General features: G+C 35.4%; 1 protein-coding gene across 5 annotated transcripts in view; it reads right to left on the reverse strand.

Moving 5' to 3' along the window:
• Nucleotides 1-470: 470 nt before the first annotated feature.
• Nucleotides 471-22,272, reverse strand: part of PIR121 (transcription activator) — a 42,558-nt gene continuing 20,756 nt past the window's right edge. For all 5 annotated transcript variants that reach the window (XM_088223250.1, XM_088223251.1, XM_088223252.1 and 2 more), the window contains 10 exons: nucleotides 12,344-12,463; nucleotides 12,087-12,230; nucleotides 11,525-11,674; nucleotides 11,184-11,327; nucleotides 10,885-10,972; nucleotides 5,021-5,148; nucleotides 3,604-3,811; nucleotides 1,894-2,066; nucleotides 1,371-1,577; nucleotides 471-1,214 (listed from right to left, as the gene is read on the reverse strand). In XM_088223250.1, the coding sequence (XP_088079376.1) occupies nucleotides 1,020-1,214; nucleotides 1,371-1,577; nucleotides 1,894-2,066; nucleotides 3,604-3,811; nucleotides 5,021-5,148; nucleotides 10,885-10,972; nucleotides 11,184-11,327; nucleotides 11,525-11,674; nucleotides 12,087-12,230; nucleotides 12,344-12,463 (1,557 nt within the window). In that variant the 3' untranslated portion in view covers nucleotides 471-1,019. The remainder of the gene's footprint in view (nucleotides 1,215-1,370; nucleotides 1,578-1,893; nucleotides 2,067-3,603; nucleotides 3,812-5,020; nucleotides 5,149-10,884; nucleotides 10,973-11,183; nucleotides 11,328-11,524; nucleotides 11,675-12,086; nucleotides 12,231-12,343; nucleotides 12,464-22,272) is intronic.

Consider the following 22,272-nt stretch of genomic DNA (forward strand, 5'->3'; position numbering starts at 1 on the left):
TGTGTATAATAATGGGTACAACGCCGCCCAAGAAGGACAAATTGTTAGCATGTAATCAACTAGGAGGAAGAAGTTATAATTATAACATGCAATCATGCGATGTCTACTTTGAAATATGTACATATATGCATATGTATACATATAAACTATTGAAGCTTTTCCATTATGAGTTGTTTGGGAAGAATTTCATAGACAAAAATAAAGGTTGGTGGGTGGATTTTATATTCTCTTTGACTCACTTATTTGAACTTTATCCTACTATTTTATAATCCTGTCTTCATCTTCACACAAGCTACTGTCTTCAGCAAATTCACACTGTCAGCTAAGTTTGCTTATAGCATTTTTTGTTACGAACGAAATCTTAACATCTATCTATAAAGAATTTGTTATGAAGGAAAGTAATTCAACTATGAAAATTATATATGTGTGTATATATATATAGAGTGTAGTAATTATTAAATGAGAGGAAATGAACCAAAAGACCCTAAAGGGATTTTCATTTCACACACACTCAATTTGGTAATTGGCATTTATAGGTGACAGGATAACGTAGATGTTACAGGGTAATTAAGGTTTTAATCACTTCTTTTCTTTCAACATGTGAAAATAGCCAAATTCAACTTGAATACAAAAAGTACTTGGAACCTCAAGACCTAAAGTTGGTGACAACACAACCCAAAATCCTCATGGCTAGAATCCAACCCAGAAAACCAGGTTTAACTGAAATTTCTATAAACAGAATCAAGCTAACACAATGTTCATTTGTACTAATAATAACTTCTTTACCTCTCCCATTTCAGCCTGTCCGCTAAAAAAACTTTGAGAGTGTCCTCTAATAATTGCATTTTCATCTCTCTGTCAACTCTCTTCCCTCCCTCTTTTGCATCGTGGCTATCTATATTTGGGTCAATCACCAATATATTTGCAGGGAAAACTTGATCAGCTGTGAATCAATCATCTTGTATAGGAATACATGCAATGAGGGAAATGCCATCAACCAGGAAGGATGACATAAGAGTTCATGCACTTTTCTGTGGAAGTGTTTCAAATGCCGAGACTGTGTTCTCGAATTTGATCCGATGTAGAGGAGCACCGCTTTGCTTGATAGCACAAGCTGTCTTGTCTTCGAGAGGACAACGTGCTTTAAGCATGGAGAAGACATGATTGTTCAATCTCCTTGCTTTCTTCATTGCCTCTAATAGAGCTTCCCATCCCTTTCCAGAAGAAATATGTAGTCATGGTTAAGCTAGAAATTTAGGGAAAGAAACTACTTTGATAAAATAAAAGTTGTTCAGGTCTCCTCTCGCAGAGAAACCATAGATGATGGTTATTCAACGAAAATTTCTGGGGCGAACATGTAAAGTTAATACCTGGAGAAAATGTGGATTCTTGTGCGTTTGTGCAATTGATAAAGCTTCCACTTCAGCAACATTAAGAACTTGATATGAAAAATCAAAAAGCTCAAAATGCAGTTGTTGGCCCAGCAAATATATTATGGTACAACCACCCCAGGCAACTGAATCACCAAGGACTTCATGATTGCTTGATTCGACATGAGTACACTCCTCCAGATAACCCTACGATTCAAGAATTTTTAACTGGTTAGCAACAATTGGCAGACACCAAGATTCACACGTATCTCTGCTACAAATAGTAGGAGATTAATCATTCAATTGAAGCTTATAAAGGTAGTCATGATTATTTATTATCACATTTTCAAACCCATACTACATTCACTACACATTACCTTTGCGGAAACTTATGTAACAACTCCAACGTAGATAAAACTGACAACTTTATATTCAGATACCTTATTTTTTTGCATGTCATTATTAAAAAAAAAGAAAATAAAGAAAGAAAGGAAAAGATGTGTCATAGAAGATTCTCTCTTACAATTTGAAGACCACTATATATGCGATAGAAATCCTTTGAAGTAGTAATGTCAATGAACCCTGTCTTGGGAGCAGCACTCCATTTACCACAATATTTATCCAGAGCTGCACTCGTAAAAGCAAGGGAATATTCAAGCAAACTTCCAGTATTCAGGTTGGCCTTGTACAGAAGATCTGCAACAAAGATAGAAACAAGGACTATTGAAATTCAAAAAATGATACATGAAATCCAAGTATTAGCATACTCAGATGACACGGAAATTGACTTGGAAAATTATCTTTGCAGAAAACAGCACAAATAAGTTAAGACGGTGAAGCTGACATCTCCATTTTTCTTTCTCCAATATCTTTTATGTCGGCAATATAACAAAAAGGTGAAAAATCATTGGCATGTCATCAACTATGGAATCGGGATTGCAGTCATACTTCAAGCATCTTTTACCAAGGGCGATCATTTTTCTCTGATTGGACTGATTGCAGATGGTGACAGCTTTCTTTTTCTTTTGCCCAGAAAAATGGTCTCTGCTCATTTGAGTCATGCATGTAGGCATTTGCATGAGGTAGAATCTGATTGCAAATCTTAGAAGTAGCATCTCCTCAAAGCAGAATGAAGAGAACGTGGCCACTGCTTTCTTTTATTCGCCATGAATATTATTAAGATCAGATATGAGATTTCTATATTTGTTTTCACCAGTACTTTGAGGAATCAAATCTTCTGGACTTAAAAAGTAATTCATGCCAGAGAAACAATCTCCAGTTATGATTCAAGAATAATAATCATGTATTTCCACTTAAGGGCGTAATAAAGCAACAACTATAATGCTCTGATATCATGACATAACAATAGTTATTACTTTATGTATATATAACATGCCAACTTGACAGTTACAAAACGTCTGTATGCTAAAGCAAGCATTAATATCATTTTTAGTATATTACAAGTGAAAACCTCAGAACTACGGCAAATCAGACAATGTCACAAAAAAGGACCCTTGATAGAGAAAGAAGGATTAAAAAAAAGACTATTGTTTATTCTCCCTTTGCCAAACTAGCTACACTAGCTCCTTGAAGGGCACCGAGAGGGGCAATAAATTTTGACTATTGGATCGAGCAAGTCCAAAACCAATAAAAACGTTGACAGTTGATATGCCTAGAGCAGCAAACAAACTAAAACCACTTTCTTATACACAGGAATTCATAATTCCTGCTGAGTCCCCCACCACCATTGGTCTCTGAAAACTCAGCTTCAACCCATATTTCTCCCTAAATTCAATATAATTGACTATTTCCCTATTCTAATATATACCTATATAGACATTCTAATAATGACTGCATACCATTTCCCCATTCCCATTCTTTTTTCTTTTGATATTACTTTCACAAGTGCTGATCTTCCACCAAACTGAACCTCTGAATGCTCAAATGCTGAAACCATATGGCAATAAGGATTGCATTTAGGGGGTTTAAACAATTTTCATTTAGGGGGTTTCTATATCTTGAACTCACCTTAAGAAATGAAAGTCTAATTGAGAGCAACTTTTCACCCGAGCATAAATTTTAGAATCAACGGACTGAACACTAAGAAAAAAATGAGAGAATGTGCAAGAATATATGTTTGTGTATGAAAATATACGTACTGACAAGGCACATGCAGATAGATCAAAGAGAAAAGTTTACAATCCATGCTATAAATAGGAGCAGGCACACAAACCTGCAGCTTCTGCCTGTTTTGACATAGTGTAGAAAGACATTGGACTTGGACATCCAGGATTTGACACGATTGCAGCAGTAGCTGATTTGAAGAGATTGACAACAGGGCTATCTCCATTATCTTGAGAATATAGTATCTGCCCATCTGCACCAGGGAGCAAGCCCAACCAAGGGGCTGCTTGCATGAAGTTTGTAGTATCCTTTTCTCTCTGTTTGTATGTGACATTAAAACAGTGAGGGCCAGAGAAAATGAGTTTCAGTTAAATTAAACATACAATGAATGAGCTATAAGAGGATGTAAAATGTATATGACTAATCTGCCAAATAAAAATCACATTGTTCTTGATTCACATGAGCTGCTGTATGAAAATTCTTGTTCAGTTGCTTTTTGAACTCACTTTTGAAAAGAATGCCTATTAACGAGAAAGGACAAGTGGCATGTTATAACAATTATGAACAATGTAAATTATGAATTAATTTCTCATATATTATTCTAAAAAGTTGTATATTTTACCAATCAATACAATACAACTTTACATGCCTATTAAGGAGATAAGGACACACGGTCTGTTATAATAACTACTAACAATATAAATTTATTATTAATTTCTTATGTATTATTCTAAAAAGTTGCGTTTTGTCTTTTTCCAATTGATGCAGTACAAATTTATTTATTATTTGGAAGATAAATAATTATGGGTTTAGGGTGGTAACAAATGACATTATTTAATTGGGTCGATTCTATATATTTATATAATTATTTACATTAGTTATCTCTCCTTCATAGCTTCTCAAAAACATAAATTATCTACATAAATCAGCTTTTATTTAAAGTGACTCATTTTTATTTTTCTTACTTTAAAGTTGTAAATGTCAACAAATAATTAGTTACCACAAGAACTTTTATAATCGTAAAATTAATATCTAAAATGATGATGATGCAGAAATATTAAAACTACACATATTAAATATAACATATATATATTAAAATATTTGAAACATAAATATGTTTGTATGCACACATTCTATATTGAAGTACATACACTCAAATTTTTACATCTGATTAAATTCACCAAGGGTCTTTTTCTCCATTAATAAAAAAAACTTTCATATATTATAATAAATTATAATTACATAAAGAATAATCTACAATTATATTTAAAAATATATAAGAAATTAAATTTTATAATAAGATTCTTCATAAAACAATATATAGAAAAAATATATTACATAAAAAATATATAATAAGCAAATATTTGTGTCCATATGCACGTGATGCAGATATGTAACCCCTAATGACATCTAATGTATCTTCCGTGCAGTCCACAAATAGAGTTATAGTGGCTATCTAAACAGATTTTAGGTTAGGTAAGAGTAGTTCTCGTAGCAATCAGTTTTAAGTATTTAAGAGTACTGACCAATACAACATCTAGAAGCCCCATACAATATAGAACACTTCCAATCTCCTTTGTTCCACGAAGAATCTCTGCTTTAAGCTCAGATTTTGATCCCCAATTGAGTTGATCTTTAATGACCCTCATACAACCTGCACATCGATGAAGAAAAATATCAACACTGAGCAAACCAGAACTTGTTTAACACAAAATCCATGTCACCTGATGTTTAGACCAGCTGCCAGGCTAAGATTCAATTGGGAACAATAACCATGATACAAAAGCAGCAATTGGTGACAAACAAGGCCACCTGAGCTGATTTGATAATGCAATTTCCTTTCTTACATTTTTATTAAAACTTCTAACATTTATTGGCAGGAAACTATAAAATTTTAGGATAAACTCACAGTATATTCATTTCATTGAAGAACTGTATATAAATACAACTAATTGCCCCCTTTATATAGGAGTCTGTACAAAGATAAACACAAGAAAAATACAAAATGGTTCATAGCTGAGTGTAAATCTTATCATTCCCCTTCAAGCTGTGTGTGAGAGTATGCACAATCTGGAATGAAGCAATTAATCTAAGGGTGAGGCCTTTAGTGAATATGGTGCATGTTGTTCCTGAGTTGGACTGCAGTGGACATGTAGTTGGAAAGAACCTGCTTTACACATTCTACATCCAATTCAACATGTTTGGAACAAGATCTCTAACTCGATCGGAGGCCAGGTAGCACTTACATTGTCACACCTATGAATAGGCTGCTTAGGCATGGAAAAGTGCAATTCTTGTAGCAAGTTGCTGATCCAACTAGTAGCGATCATGGAGGCCACAAGACAATATCAACTTTAGCCCTAGAGGGAAACAATGGGTTGTTTCTTGGAGCTCGATTGACCAAAAAATTCAGTGTCCAATTGTTTCTGACGTGTGTTCAGACACCAGGAACAGTCAGTGTCAGAAAATCCAGTGAGTTGCTGTAAGGTATCCAAGTCTAGCCGCAAGCCATAGTTTGCAGTACTGCAGATGTCTAAAAAAATGCACTTCACAGCCTTGCGATGATTATCCCAGGGATCAAGAATGAGTTGGCAAGTCTGGTTTACTGAAAAACAGATGTCTGGCGGTGCAGAAGGTCATGGAGATGGTAGTTACTTGGCAGCTGCCAGTACCTAGTAGCTTTCTAGGAAGACCAGAAAGCTCTTGAAATATCATTAGTAATGAAGTGATTACAACACATTGTTTACAGGTATTTATAGGCTCCTAGAACTAACAACAACCCAATCTTAATTAAAAAGGTCGCAAGAATGCTGTTGTAAGCTACTGCTAGTACTGAAAGGCAAAAAAAAAAAGATACCCAGCACTAAATAAGGAAGACAAACAGAATTAGTCAAGGAAAACCTAGGATTATTTACTCCTACTAAATCTAGGAAAATCTATGTATACCGTCCAAGTTTTGGTTTCCTAAAGCATTAAGGAAATGTGAATTTAATGCTGTCCAGAATCCTGCAGATCCTTTCTTGCAAGTGTCTCCTGCATGTGAATTGAACTCATCCTCAAGTTTGTTTCAGCGTATACCAGTTCTCCAGGTGAACTGTATTGATACAAGTTTAACAGATTGGAAGTCTTAAAAATAGGCACGTCACTAGGAAAGTTAATAACATGGGCTTCCTAATTACTTTTCTAAGATATGGTATAGACCATACTTCTGCTGATTGTAGGTTCCGGCCGGGAAGGGCTCTTTTGAAAAGAAAACCATGACCGTATCCCCTTCTTGAAACTCCTTGCTTTCTATGTTTATAAACTGTTGCCTTTTAGTTAGCAGCTGATATCTCAAATAGTTGTTTTATGTGGGCCTGAATTGATTGAACTCATTCAGCATTAGATCCAGAGATTTTAGACAACTTCAATAGTTCAAAAGCATGTCTTTGGAGTCCTTATAAATCACGGAGAAGGGTGACTTGCAAATGGATTTATGGATTGCAATGTTGGAAGCAAATTCTGCTTGTGCAATCACACTATCTAATTGTTTTGGGTTTTCTCCACAAATACAACAAACTGGATTCTCTAAAGGGCAATTACCACTTCAATTTGATAATCCACTTGTGAAGAAGTTTTATCCGACCATATTTCAAGCTCGTGTCAGACCTTTCCCCCAAAGTAAGCCAAAAGTGAGCTTTGAATTTAGGATCCCGATATGAAGTCATCAATTTTGAAACACCATGTAATGAATAATCTCTTGGAAAAACAACTTTGCTATATGAGCTGCATTAGATGTTTTCTGAATGGGGATCAAATGTTCCATTTTGGAAAATCAATGAACAACTATAAATAGAGAGATTGAATATATCCCTCTTTGTATTTTAGGAAGTTACAAAATCCATAGTAAAGTTTTCCAAAATAGTTTTAGGTACAGGTAAAAGCACATAGAATTCTGTACTTTGCGCTTGCCCCTTTGCTACTTGACAAATAGGACACTTCCTAACAAATTTTCTTGCATCTCTCTTCAATCGAGGCCAAAAAATCTTCTAGCCCAGCATGAGTCTTGTTTTAGCCAAGATGACCACAAAGTCTACCACCATGCAGTCTCGAATAACCTTTTCTTGCAAGAGGTTCTTAATTACACATAAATAGTTACCCCTGAATAAATACCCATCATAAAATGAAAATCTTTCCTGGTTTCCTTCAGTGGAAGTTTGTTCCAAATTTCTCCAAAGTCTTCATCTTCCTCATACAATTCCCTAACCTCTCAAATCAAACCACCTTATTGCTCATGGTGGTTAACGGAGCTCTTTGATTCAGAGCATCTGTGACTCATTTGCACCGCATTTGTGCTTAATTTAAGCAAACTGCTCCAAGAAGGACACTGCCTTGAATGCATTTTATTAACATGCTTTTGGTTCTTAAGTACTTCAAATAGTCATGGCCAAAATCAATCAGAAACTCGGGAATTATGCAGTGCTTCAAATTTCGAGGCATCAAATTACAAGATAAAAAGTCTTGTTCATAGATCAACCATTTTTTCCAAGTTTCATTAAACTATTCATTACAAAAGATTTCAATATGCCTTCTTGAGAAACAGCTCCTCAAATACCAACTCCATATCAATCATACTCAAGTATAAGTACCTTTTCAAAATTAGGGTGAGCTAAAGCTAGTGATAAGTCTTTTCTTGATATCAAGAAAGCTCCTAGCAGCACCCTCTGTCCATCCAAATTTCCCTTCAAACAATTTTTTATTGGTGTAACAAGACTGCTGAAATTTCTAATAGATCTCCTGTAAAAGATAGCCAATCCATGAAAGCTACATAACTCCAAAACATAAGCTTACATCCCATTTGAGTAAAAAAGAAGATAAAAAGATGCCTTACTTTCTTGAGGGCCAAGTGTCCTGGGCCCTCTTTTATTTTCTTATTGGTGGCTTCTGTCCTACCCCCGAATTCTGATTGCGGGATCTGAAGTCTGGACCCTTTTATCTTTACAGCTGTAATTCTTTTTGAGTCTCAGTCATGGCCCAATTACCCATATTAATGCTCCATCCGATACTTTTGGGAAAGCATAAATTCCCTAAGGTAAGAGTTTTCATTTGGACTCTTGTTCCGAACAAGATTACCACTAACTTAAGTTTGGTTCAACTTATTCCATTCCCGTTCAATTCCTAAATCTTAATTATTTGATATGTAGAAGTTGGTTGTAAATTATAAATTTGATGCTAATTAAATCAACCTCACTCTTTTTTATCCCACAACCAAAAATTTTGTGTTCCTATATGTCAATATAAGAATTACAAAAACATATAGCTTCAAGTGTTCGTAAAATTGATTTGAAATAATAATTTTTGTCTAAACTTCTACTTATAATATATTTTCATTTTGATTCCATAGAACTGAAATTTGATCGAAACTCAATGTAATATTATTCTCCAAATTTGGAGATCTCATAAAGTTAGCTCAATCTCTTGTTATTTATTTGATGTGTTTCTACAATTCTCAGAGTAATATGTTTATTCACTGCCCTCAGGTGTGAAAGTGATTTTTAGGCAATTTGTTTATTTGTGGAAGTTTGGCTCAGTACATACAATTTGGATACTTTGTTTTTTCTTATCTACATGGTGTGGGAAGGGCTAAGGACCATAAAATTTTATGGAAAAGGGCCATGTTTGCTGGTTGATGGATCATTTGGCTGGAATGAAATAATAAAATTTTTAAGCATCAACTCCTTTGCTTCCCTTTAAGCAAAGGCTCATGATTTCTTTGGAGATTGCATTTCTCTTTTTTGCATGGTGATTGGTATATATTTTGTTTTGTTCTTTTGTTTTCTGCTAGGAGGATATCTTATCCTCTCACTTTCATTTGTGACATCTTTCTGTTTCTCTAATATTGTTGATTTTGGAGAAAAAATATTAATTTTATTTCTCAAACTTTAAATTATTATACTTAAAATATTTGTAAAATTCTTAATCTATTGATTAGAAAATTTTTATTTTACTAAAATTCTAATTACATGAGATTACCTAATTAAATAATAAATTAGAAAAATAATAAAATATTCTATTCAACACTCCCTTAAAGTTGGTGCAGAGATATCACACATACCTAACTTGCATATTAAGTTGCAAACTCAAGGTGTATGCGTGCGGAAGAGTCGAAAAAGGACTAGAAAAGGTTAGCCGGAGTGGCTTGCATGTAAAAAAAGCGGATCTGCGCCGGATCGCGAAACAAGAGGTGTACGCGTGCAGAAAAGCCAAAAAAAGGACCAGAAAAGACTGGTCAAAACGGCTCGTGCGAAGAAGGCCTGGTCGTGAAATAGGAGGCGGCCGCGCACGGAGTCAGAAAAAGGACCAGAAAAGGCTAGTCGGAGTGGCTCGCGTGCAGAGAAAGCAGATATGTCTGACAAGGCAGCTCAACTCGGCTTAAATTAGCACAAAACTGGCTCAAAAAGGGCTCCAAATCGGCTCAAAAAGATATCAAAATTGGCTCAAAATAGCCAGAAGTCGGCTCAACTCAAACGGTTCGACTTGACTCCTTCTCCGGACAGATCTGTTCGGAAAGCTCTTCTTCATCAAGATCTAATCGCTGCACACCGATCTCCTTCTTCAGTCGCCTGCGATCCACGAGCAGGAAGCTTTCTGGCCATGCCGCACTTTGCGCAGGTCCAGTCTGTCCGCATCGCCGGTCTTCTTCTTCCGCCTCGTGATCCGTCTTCCTTGTGCGAGTCACACACGTCTGCACTTCCTCCTCCGCCACTCACCTTTCCAGATCTGGTCTTGATTTGCCTGAAAACGGGATAGATCTGCCTGCCGCATCTTCATCTTCTTGTTCTAGCCGGGCCAACTCAGATCGCTGGCAGCCACTGCTTGAAACGACACAGAGATCTGGTTGCGCCGGAGATAGATATTTTGCTGCGCCATTTTCCTCCACCACTGCCGCTGCCTTGGCTACTCCAAGTCGCAGTCAGCACACATAGGCCTGATATGGTTTCCTAGGATGGTGATAAGAATAAATCTGGATATGTGGGCATCAATCTACCCTATTGTGCTATTTTAGAGTTTGAAGAAAAGTCTAAAATTAGAATCTTAAAATAATTTTATTTGGCTCTAATACCATGTTGATTTTGGAGAAAAAATATTAATTTTATTTCTCACACTTTAAATTATTACATTTAATGTATTTATAAAATTTCTAACCTACTGATTAGGAAATTCATATTCTACTACAATTTTAATTACATGAGATTACCTAATTAAATAATAAACTACTTAAATAATAAAATATTCTATTCAACAAATATATTTATTTTTTATTTAACCAAAAGTCTAACAAATGGTAACACTATTTTTCATCTAAGAAGGAAAGGAAAAAAAATAAAAAATTTATAATGCCACCATGTACCTGTCACACCCCCGTCAAAATGCAGCAGCCCGATGGACTTCGGTAATCCTTCTTGTAGCCCCGTAATCATTGGTTCAAGCATCGCTATCTGAGACAAACCCCACCAATGAAACATTAAAATGAGCTACAATAATACTTTTCATTATCATGAAAAACTGGTGCATCAATTTTATCCCCTCTTCGCCTTGATAGGCTAACAATTTAAACAATTATGCTAGCAAATTTCACAATCTCTACCAATCAATTAACTGTATTTGATGTGTAAAATAACAGACTAAATTATAAAGAGCATGGCACACCTTATTAGATATGTGATCCAATAATGCTCGGATAAGCCAAGGCAATGATCTGGATCCAAGAAGTCTAACAATGGAAAACATATGGGGTATCCCAAAGAATCCACTATGCAAACGTGCAAAACTTTGGTGTGCAGAATTCAAATCCTATCATAAAACAAGCAACATAAAGTTTAAAAAAAGGCTATAAAATATCAAAGTGAAAAAAAGAAAACTATTTCAAATATCAGATTAGTTATCTAAATTTGGCATGAGTTAGAAGAACATAAAATTGCTTTGGCAATGATCAAATACGTGATATTAGCAGTAAAACTAAATGATGAACAATTCAACAACAGCCTTACTTGAGTACCACAATAGAAATTAGGCTTGGCATAATGCATTGATGGCTTCTGAACAGGAGCAAGAGGAACTTTTGACGATCGGATAAATCGTTGAGTGGTATTGCAAAGAATGAAATTTGGCAAGAAATCATTTTGCATCTCTGACCATATCTAAAGACAAACAAATATATTAAGAGAAAGCAAAGAACAAATAAATGACAGCAAAACAATCCAAAATCATTTTCAGTAAATGTGTTTTGGAACCACAAGAGTTTGAAATCTAACATTATTTATCATGGTTCGCACATTACCTGATTGAATTCAGAATAATTATTTAATAAAAAGTTCGAGATCTTTAATTTAGAAATATAATTTTAGTTTCATTTTTTCAAATCTCATTGAATGAACTGGATTGCTGAAACAAATATAGCAGCCTCTCACAGTATATATAGGTAAATGGAGAAACCTAATTATCCATTTTTGGTGGCAGATATTTGCAAGGATAAACATTAGACCAGCATGTGAGGAAATTGACAATAGAAATATCCAACAGAAATAAGAGAGAGAGAAAAAAATTTCAAACCTGAGAAGCAAGTCGACTAGAAAATGACACAAGAGAGAGATTCTCTAGCATCTCATTCAACATGAGATTGAATGAATCTATGGAAATATCCTTTGAAAGCAATTCATGGGCATGCTTTAAGATATCTAACAGTTTCTCTAACTCCTGCAATCCAAACATTGTGCACGAGATCAATGTGCATTTTTCTATTAAAAGCAAAAAAAAAAAGAAAACCATAAAAGAATGAACAAAAATCCAGAGAAAAGAATAACTCTTACCACCATGGCACAAAGATCCTGGGACTCAAACCGGTCGAAAAGAAACTCAAGATTTTCTCTGAAAACTTTGTTCATCCTTTGAGCAATTAAACTTCTTAAATCGATGGTCCTCCCCAGTAACTAAATATCATAAGAATCTAAATAAGGTGAGAGACAGAACCTGAATAGTAATGTTCATAAAATAATTTCTTTTGAATCAAAGCCAAGCAATATAGGATTAGTTGGACAGAATCTAACGTATATATGCTTAGGGCAATATTACATTTGAAAACATCCACATGCTATATTGGATACTGGAGTCGTCAAATATTGTTGTGTTACATTCCTTAGCCAGTAAACAGAAAACTGTTACGAGAAGTTACAGATACAACGAGTAGCTCTTCAGGCAAGCATGGAAAAGGAAGAAGGAATATTAAACATTGAGAAACATGGGGAGAATAAGTAGAACATATAAGATGAGTGTGCGTGGACTTTTATGCTAATGCTGTGAAATGCACAGAGCTTCTACTAGTAATTTACTAGATCTTCATAAGATTCTAACTTAAAACATTATTTTTAAAAGTCATATGTTCAGGATTCGGGTCTGAGGGAGTTAAACGGAGAGAGGTAGGGAACTAAATGCTCCATTTGGTACATTAAACTTTATTTAGTTCTGATTTATAAAGATTGGAAATCAGTTAGTTTTTCTTTTCTATTTTTAAATTTCTTGAGATGTTTTCTTGAGATAATTTCCTAATTTTAAAACTTAAAGAACCTCTTCTTATGCTAGTTAACTTTATTTTGTTCTCAAGGTTTAGCTATTTTTCTTTTTTCATTTCTGAAAATTAATTTTTGTTTTCAATAATTAAACAAAATTCCCTATTGTTTCTAACCTTCTTAATAAATGAAAACAGAAAGGACAGACTTTTTTTCATCAAACAAAAAATATTATTTGAAAGAGCAAACTAATAGAAGCAAGATGAAGTGGATATGGTATCCTCTAACATAAACAACATAAGAAAAAGAAAAAAGAAATACTGTCAATACAAAATGGCAACCTAATCCCTCCAGAAGCAGAAAGGCAAACCCCTGTAAAGAATCATGAGCCTTGACCAAAGAGAAGCAAAGACCACTACCCTAACCAAAGCATGTGCGGCAGCTACAACTGAATGTTCATAATTAACGGGATAAATATACTCTTATATTTAATCTGTTATTAAATTTGCCTTATAGTTTGTGTATTTTCATACCATTAGTGCTTTACAACCTAATCTCTCGTAAGGGTATAAATAGCGGATTCACGTGATTAGTAAATGACCTTGCATGTTTTTCTCATACCTCCTATGATATCAGAGTCCTGTCTTCCAATTGCTTCCTCACTAGACCTCAGTATCAAATTGTTTGGAATGTAATCAATACTGTCCAAGAATGTCTTTCATTATTCAGGCAGGCGCCTTCGACTCAAGTTGACTCAATTAGCAGGTCCTTTGCTGCTCTTCAGCTACAGAAGCCCTATGAAATATTGTGGTTGCCTGATATTAGTGTGGCCCTTCCTATGGCAGCCACCCCAAGTATTCTCAACTTTTCTCCTCCCACGAATAACACTCAGATCATGTTTGGAGGTGGATCCTTCCATAGTATGTCTCATGTTGGTTCTTCTGTTCTCAATTGTTTTAGAAAAAATACTCACTTGAACAATTTCTTTGTTAAGCCTTCTTACTGCTAATCTTATCTTAGTTACACATTTCACTAAAGATAACTCATGTTCAATAGAATTTGATCCTTCGGTTTCGTATCAAGGACTCAATACTGAGACACTTATTTTCAAATGCAATTGCTTGGGTGATTTATACTCCTTTCGATCTTCAGGGTCTGTTGCCTCTTCCATTTGCACATCTTATGTTGTCATCCGCAAAATCTTGAGCTTTACCATCATCGTTTAGGGGATACAATTCCTTTCTTTTATATATATGAAATATGGTCTTATTAATCCTTCATTAGTTTCTAAAGTTGACTCCTCCAATTGTGAGTCTTATTTGAACTGCAAAAACACCAGAGTTTCCTTTCCTGAGTCTCTCGTTTATGTTAGAGAGTTACCTTCAATGATACATTCAGATGTTTGGACCTCTTGTGCTTCTCATTTTCTTGCTATTGATGTGTTATTTTTGGGTGAAATGTTCACCCAGTTCGAGTGCAAAATAAACAATTCAAATATGATAGTGGTGATGAATTTCTCAACACTAAATCTGAGACTTTTGATCGAAACAACGACATGCATTTTCAGACTATCCTACTGTTGTACTATACAATAAAATAGTATGGCTGAACTACGCATAAAAACATTATCAATTTGGTCCACATACTACTTTTCCAGCTGTCTGATACTAGCTATTTTTTGGGTTAGAATCTCTTAAGATTGTTGTTTATCATTAACAAGATTGTTTCCATTTCTATTCAGAATTTGACACTGTTTGAGCTTCTTTGCGATAAGAAGCCTACATATTATCATGTGCAGCCGTTTCATTTTACATGTTATCCAAACTTATCTTCTTATGCTGCTGAAAATTTGAGTCTTTACTCTTCAATCCATTGAATGTGTCTTTATTAGATATTTAGACAATGAAAAAGGTTATCAATTGTTTTAGTGTAGAGACTTAAAGGTGGCTATTCTCGACATGCTTTCTATGAGCAAGAGTTTACTAGGTAAGTCTTTACTATAGCATATTGAATTGTATGTCCACTTTATTCGAGAAAAATACAGGAAAAACAGTAGAATTATTGTGTTGCCAGTCAAGAACAGTTAGTTAATAATTTCACCAAGAGACTTTTTTTTTGTGATATAAAGAAGTAAGGTATATACATTAACAAGGTACCAAAATGAGGGTATCACCCATTTACAAAAGATTTAAAAACGTGTTAGCGTTTCAATGACATTGCCAAAATCTACATCACTAATAATGTAATGACCTAACAGTATCGACCCAAACTAGTATATCCATCTATCTTCTCATCTATTAATACTACTCTCAGCATTGTCAAAAACTCTACCATTCATCTCCTTCCATATGACCCAAAAAACAGTCAATGGAATTAGGTTAGCATCTTATTTTTTACAAATAAACCATCCCATGCCCAAAGTTCCCTCTTACAGACCTAGCAATTACCCACTCAATCCCCAAAAGCCTATAGATCATACACACAACCTAGAAGCAGTCGGACACCACAATAAAAGGTGATTGAAAATTTCCTCAGCTTGTAGACAGCAGTAGCGGCTATTCACCAGTATTCATCCTCTAATTCTCAACTTGTCAATTGTCAGAATTCGCTCAGAGCAAGCTTCCCAAGCAAAAAATGCAAAGTGGTGGGGGGGGGGGGGGGGGGGGGGGAGCTTTAGTTTTTCAAATTTGTTTTGCCGGTAAATAATTTCTAACCTCACTATCCTTGCTGCACAGACGTTGGTAGTAGGACTTGACAGAGAATATGCCATTATTCCCAAGTTTCCACCAAATTTGATCATTACAAAATGACACATTCTGTTTTTCAAGCAACTGCATCAATCCTTCAAACTCACTAACCTCCTAATCATTCGGATTCCGAATAACATTGATTGACCACACGAAAACCAGACAGCATCCTCAACACTCAAATTCTTGGACTGAGCAATACTTCAAATTCTGGGGAATCTTCTTACCCCATTCCAATCATCATCCCAAAAACTAATTTTGTTGTCTCTGCCCAACTTCCACGAAAAGCAATGCTGGAATTTAGACCACTGCATATTAATTTTCCTACACAAGCCCTCTTCCATGAGGAATAGAAAACCTGCAGCCATCCCTCCTATCCATGTGCTTGCCCCATCTCGAATGCACAACCCTCCTCCATAACCTTTTTTCTTCCTTTGAATATCTCCACAACACTTACCATGAAGTGCATTATTCATATCAATCATGGATCTAATCTCCAACCCCCCCTTGATAAGGGGTTCTTTGATAGTATCCCATTTCACAATATGATATTTTCACTTCATCATCATTATTACCCCAAAAAAATCTACATTATATTGCTTCCAACTTTTCGCCACCTTGGTGGGGATAGTAATTGTTGAAAGGTAATAAATTGGGAGATTAGCCAAAGTGCTCTTGATTAAGGTATATCTCCCGCCTTTAGAAAGAAAGTTTTTCTTCCACTTTACAAGTTTTCTTTCAAACAATTCAATCACCGGTTCCCAAAACATATGATCTTTATATTTAATGCCTAACAGAAGCGCGAGATATTTGAATGGGAATTTTTACCTCTTTGCAACCCAAAATTCTGGAAAACAGCCCAGCATCCTCACTGCCACCAATTCTTACCATTTCAGATTTATAGAGGTTAATTTTGACTCTTGAAATAGATTGGAAACACAAAAGTACATACTTTAAATGTAGTAAGTTCTTTTTATCGGATTGACAGAAAATTAGAGTGTCGTCGGCAAAGAATAAGCAAGAGACTTTAATGCTATTCTCTGTAAAATGTACATATGTAAGAAATGTATATATATACATGTATACTTACACTATGGGCAACTTAGTCTTTTCTCATTGTTAGGACAGCTGATATTGTTAGGACAACTGGGTATTTCTCTCCACCATTTTTAGCTATTTTGTTAGCATATTTGTAACGATTTTTGTCCTGCCCATTGACCTATATAATGACACATTTGTGCCCATGTAATCACAAGAAAAATCAGAGGAATTCTCCTCTTCTCACAAACCTTCTTTCTTTATTTTTTTCATGGTATCAGAATAGCAACTCTGATCCACAATCATTCATCATCCAACTGAAGCCGAAATGGCCATGGATGAGCAAAACTCTTCTCCTCCTGAAGTTATTTCAGGTTCCTATAATCCAATGCCTATCAACCATTCTCATGTTGATTAGACACCTTTATTTGTCACTGAACATAGACTGAATGAGAGTAATTATCTCTAATGGTCATCATTTGTACTCATGTTCATTCGAGAGAAGAATAGAGATGAATACCTTACGGGAAAAGTTGTTCAACCACCAGCGGATGATCCAGGAGCTCGTTCATAGAAGACTGAAAACAACCTTATAATGTCTTGGTTGATCAACTCAATGACAACAGAGATTTGAGAGAATTTTTTGTTGTATGAAACCGCGCACGACATCTAGGTGGCTGCGTGCGAGTTCTACTCCAGCCGAGACAATACCTCGCTTATCTTCAAGATTGAAACACATCTGCACGACCTGCGACAGAGGGAGCTCACCATGACCCAATATTACAATGCACTCACTTGAAACTGGCAACAGCTTGACATCTTCGAAGAACATCAGTGGAGCTGTCCCAAGGACTCAAAACTCTTCAAAACTCTCACCGAACGCAAACAGGTCTTCAAATTTTTGATAAGTCTGAACAATGAAGTTCGAGGTCGCGTTCTGGGTGCCAAACCGCTGCCAAGTCTCAGAGAAGTCTTCTCTGAAATTCGTCGAGAAAAGAGCAGGAAGAGAATCATGATGGGGGATCTTTATTTTAGCCCGAACTTGACAGAGATGAACTCTGCTCTTGCTGCTCAGAGGAAGTCGCTGCTGGGTGAACCCCAACTCGGTGCCCTAGCTCCCGAGCATGTCTCTTTTCTCGTCGGCTGTGCTTCAGAAACAGGAGGAAGGAAAGGAAGACACTGGTGTGACTTTTGCAAAAAACTGAGTCACATTAAAGATAAGTGCTGAAAATTAAATAGTAAACCAGCAGATAAAAAGAATTACAGAAATGACACTCAGGGCAATATGGTCATTTCAGAGGAATCATCCCCTGCATCCACACCTACAGAGAGTTCGCATTTCAGTCCAGCTCAAATGGAGGCTCGTTTCTCAGAAGGGTATTCTCAGTAATGCTTATGTTGCTCAAAGAGGTAATTATATACTCAGTTTATCTGCTTACTCTGTGACAAAGCAAAAGTGAATTATTGATTCAGGGGCATTCGATCATATGACCGGAGATATTACACTCTATCGGTACAGTGAATGTAAAAAAATTTCTTCCATCAAGATTGCTGATGGAACCGGTTCTAAAGTAGCAGAGATTGACTCAACCATTATATCACCAAATATGATATTACAATCTGTTCTTTATGTGCCAAATCTCGACTGCAATCTACTATCTGTAAGCAAATTATATAAAGACTTGAACTGTGTTTTTAAATTTGACAGTGATTTATGTATTTTTCAGGACTTGGCCACGAGAACGATGATTGGCAATGCTAAGAAGGAATCAAGAATTTATCTTCTACCAGTTACATACTCTCCTCAAAATGGACAAACTACAAGTGCAGTATGTGCTAACTCAGTATTTGTAGGATGTTCTAATATTGAGCAATCTATTATGTTAAGATACTATAGATTAGGACATCCAAACTTTATATACTTAAAACAACTATTTCCTGCTTTATTCAGGAATAAAAATTCGAGTTCATTTCAATGTGAAATTTGCCAATTTTCCAAGCATATCTGCAATTCATATCCTAGTATTACTTACACACTATCAAAACCTTTTGCATTGATTCATATTGATGTTTGGGGACCGGCACAGGTAAAAAATGTTACTAATACAAAATGATTTGTCTCATTCATTGATGATCACATTAGAATAACCTGAATCTATCTGATGAAAGAAAAATCTAAAGTTGGTCCAATTTTTCACAAATTCAACATTATGATTCAAACTCAATTTCAAACAAAAATACAAGTGTTGAAAACTGACAATGCATGTGAGTATTTTGCATCAAACCTAGGAAAATTCCTTATTGACCAAGGTATTGTCCATCAAAGTTCTTGTACTTACACCCCTCTACAGAATGGTGTAGCTGAAAGGAAAAATAGGCACATTCTTGAAGTATCTCGCTCACTTATGTTTACCACAAATGTTCCTAAATTCCTTTGGGGAGAGGCTATTCTTACTGCTACATATCTGATCAATAGGATGCCCTCCCATATCCTTAAGTTCAAAACACCTTATGATTCTCTTGTTCAAGCATTCCCAACATCACACATTCTTCACACAATTCCTTTTAAAGTTTTTGTTGCTCTGCCTATGTTCACATTCACAGTCATCTCAGAGGAAAACTAGATCCTAGAGTCCTCAAATGTGTTTTTGTCCGGTATCCCGCTTCTCAGAAAGGTTACAAATATTTTTGTCCAGTAACCCGCCGGTTCTATAACACTATGGATGTCACTTTTTTTGAAAACCAACTATTTTATCTCACTCTTGATATTCAAGGGGAACATCTAGAACTCATAAATATCAAATGTGGGATGTGAACATACCTCTACTACAGATTCCATTGACAACTTCAGAAAAAGAGTCTATTCCTGACACCACCAAAGAACCTGAACCCACCACAGAGACTGATAATACATTACCTACAGTCAGTAAGTTACGTGTCTATACAAGGAGGAACAAAACTCAAAATAAAGATAAAGTACTAGAGTCAACTATACACTGTCATGACTCAACTTCTGAACCAAACATCCAGAATAACACAGGTAATGAGATATTTGACTCAACTGTTGATACTGGTTTACCTATCACTTTACAAAAGGGTATTCGTTCTTCTACAATGCATCCCATACAGGATCTCTTATGGCAAGCTGTCTTCAAAGTATCACGCACTTGTGAGTAAGTTTGACAGTATCCCTCCTGAACCAAGAACAGTTCATGAAGCTCTCAAGACCTCTGAATGGAATACCGCTATCCAAGAAGAAATTACAGCCCTTGAGAAAAATGAAACATGAGAGTTATCTGATTTACCTTCAGGAAAGACTCTAGTAGCATGCAAGTGGATTTTCACCACTAAGTACAATCCTTATGGTAGTGTAAGCTGCTACAAAACTCGATTTGTTACTAAAGGGTTTACTCAATTTTATGGAATCGACTATCAATAGACATTTGCTCCTGTAGCCAAGCACAACACAATTCGGGTATTATTCTCTTTAGCCTCTAATCTTGATTGGTTTCTCTTCCAACTTGATGTGAAAAATGTTTTCCTTAATGTGATCTAGAGGAAGAAGTGTATATGGAAATCCCACCTGTACTCAAGATGAATCCTCAAAAGGAATGCAAACTAAAAAAAACACTGTATAGTTTCAAACAGTCTCCAAGGGCATGGTTTGAAAGATTCACCAGGACAGTAAAACATATGAGATATGAACAGTGTTAATCCGATCACACTCTATTTGACAAGCATTGTATCACATGAAAGAGAACTATACTAATTGTTTATGTGGATGATATTATCCTAACAGATGATCATAGTGAAAAGATTCAGAAATTGAAAAATTTTCTAGTTAGAGAATTTGAAATAAAAAACCTTGGGATACTCAAATATTTTCTTGGAATGGAAATTGCCAGATTCAAGAAGGGAATTTCTATATCTCAGCGAAAGTACATCTTAGATCTCTTGAATGAGATAGGTATGTTTGGTTGTAAATCTTCAGAGATTCCTATGAAAATAAATGTTAAACTTGGTTACAAAAGTGACAGTAAACCTGTTGATAAAGAAAGGTATTAAAGGTTTGTAGGCAAACTTATCTATTTGGCTCACATGAGACCTGACATCTGTTTTACTGTTAGTACTGTGAGTCAGTTCATGTCTCAACCTACTGAGGAACACATGAGTGCTGTTTATCGTATTCTGAGATATCTAAAGATGACACCTGAACATGGATTATTCTTTTAAAAGACTATGGTTAGAGATATTGAGATCTATAATGATGTTGATTGGGCTAGATCTGTGACAGATAAGATATCCACATCTGGTTATTACTCATATATTTGAAGTAATTTAGTCACTTGGCATAACGAAAAACAATCTATTGTATCAAGAATCAGCACTGAACTTGAATTATGATTAGTTGCACATGAAATATGTGAAATAGTATGGCTTAAAAAGATTATACTTGAACTGAGATTTTCTGCTCCCACTGCAATGAGGATTTGGTGTGACAATCAATCAACTATTAACATGGTCAAGAATTCTGTGCGCACCATGACATAACTAAACATGTTGAAATTGATCTTCACTTTATTAGAAAGAAAATTGAAAGTTAGGATGTGTCACTCCTATACATCTCGACAAATCAACAAACAACAGACATACTCACTAAAGCACTACCAAAAAGGGAGTTCAATAATCTTGTCTCCAATCTAAAGTTAGTTAACATCTATGTAACCTAAATTGAGGGGGAGTGTAGAATGTACATATGTAGGAAATGTATATATATACATGTATACTTATACTAGGGGCAACTTAGTCTTTTCTCATATTGTTAGGACAGCTGATATTATTAGGACAATTGGGTATTTCTCTCCACTATTTTTAGCTATTTTGTTAGCATCTTTTTAATGGTTTTTGTTATGGCCGATGGCCTATATAATGGCACATTTGTGCCCATGTAAACACAAGGAAAATAAGAGGAATTCTCCTCTTCTCACAAATCTTCTTTCTTTATTTTCTTCATTCTCCATTTTTCAACCGAAACGCCTCTAATCAGTTGACAGTCTCTTGTCCTGCGTAGTAGACCATTGAAAGCCTCCATAACCATGATAAAGAGGAGAGGGGATAATGGATCGCCTTGTCTTAATCCTCTTTAAGCAATAAAAAATTTTGGAGGGCCCCCATCAACTAAAACATCAAATGATGTGGTAGTAATGCAAGTCTTCATCCATGTTCTCCATTTGAACCCAAAGTCCATTCTAAAAAGCATATAATCAACAAAATTTCAATTAACGTAGTCATAGGTTTTTTTCATGTCAAGTTTGCACACCAACCCATCCTTGCTATTCATTAAGTCATCAACCGTTTCGTTAACAACCAATACAGCATCAAGAATCTGCCTACTACCCACAAAAACATGTTGATATTCCCCAATAATCTCCTCCATCACCTTTACTA

Source organism: Carica papaya, chromosome 6, assembly GCF_054855325.1.
Source record: "Carica papaya isolate Zhongbai chromosome 6, ASM5485532v1, whole genome shotgun sequence".
Classification (NCBI taxonomy): Eukaryota; Viridiplantae; Streptophyta; class Magnoliopsida; order Brassicales; family Caricaceae; genus Carica; species Carica papaya.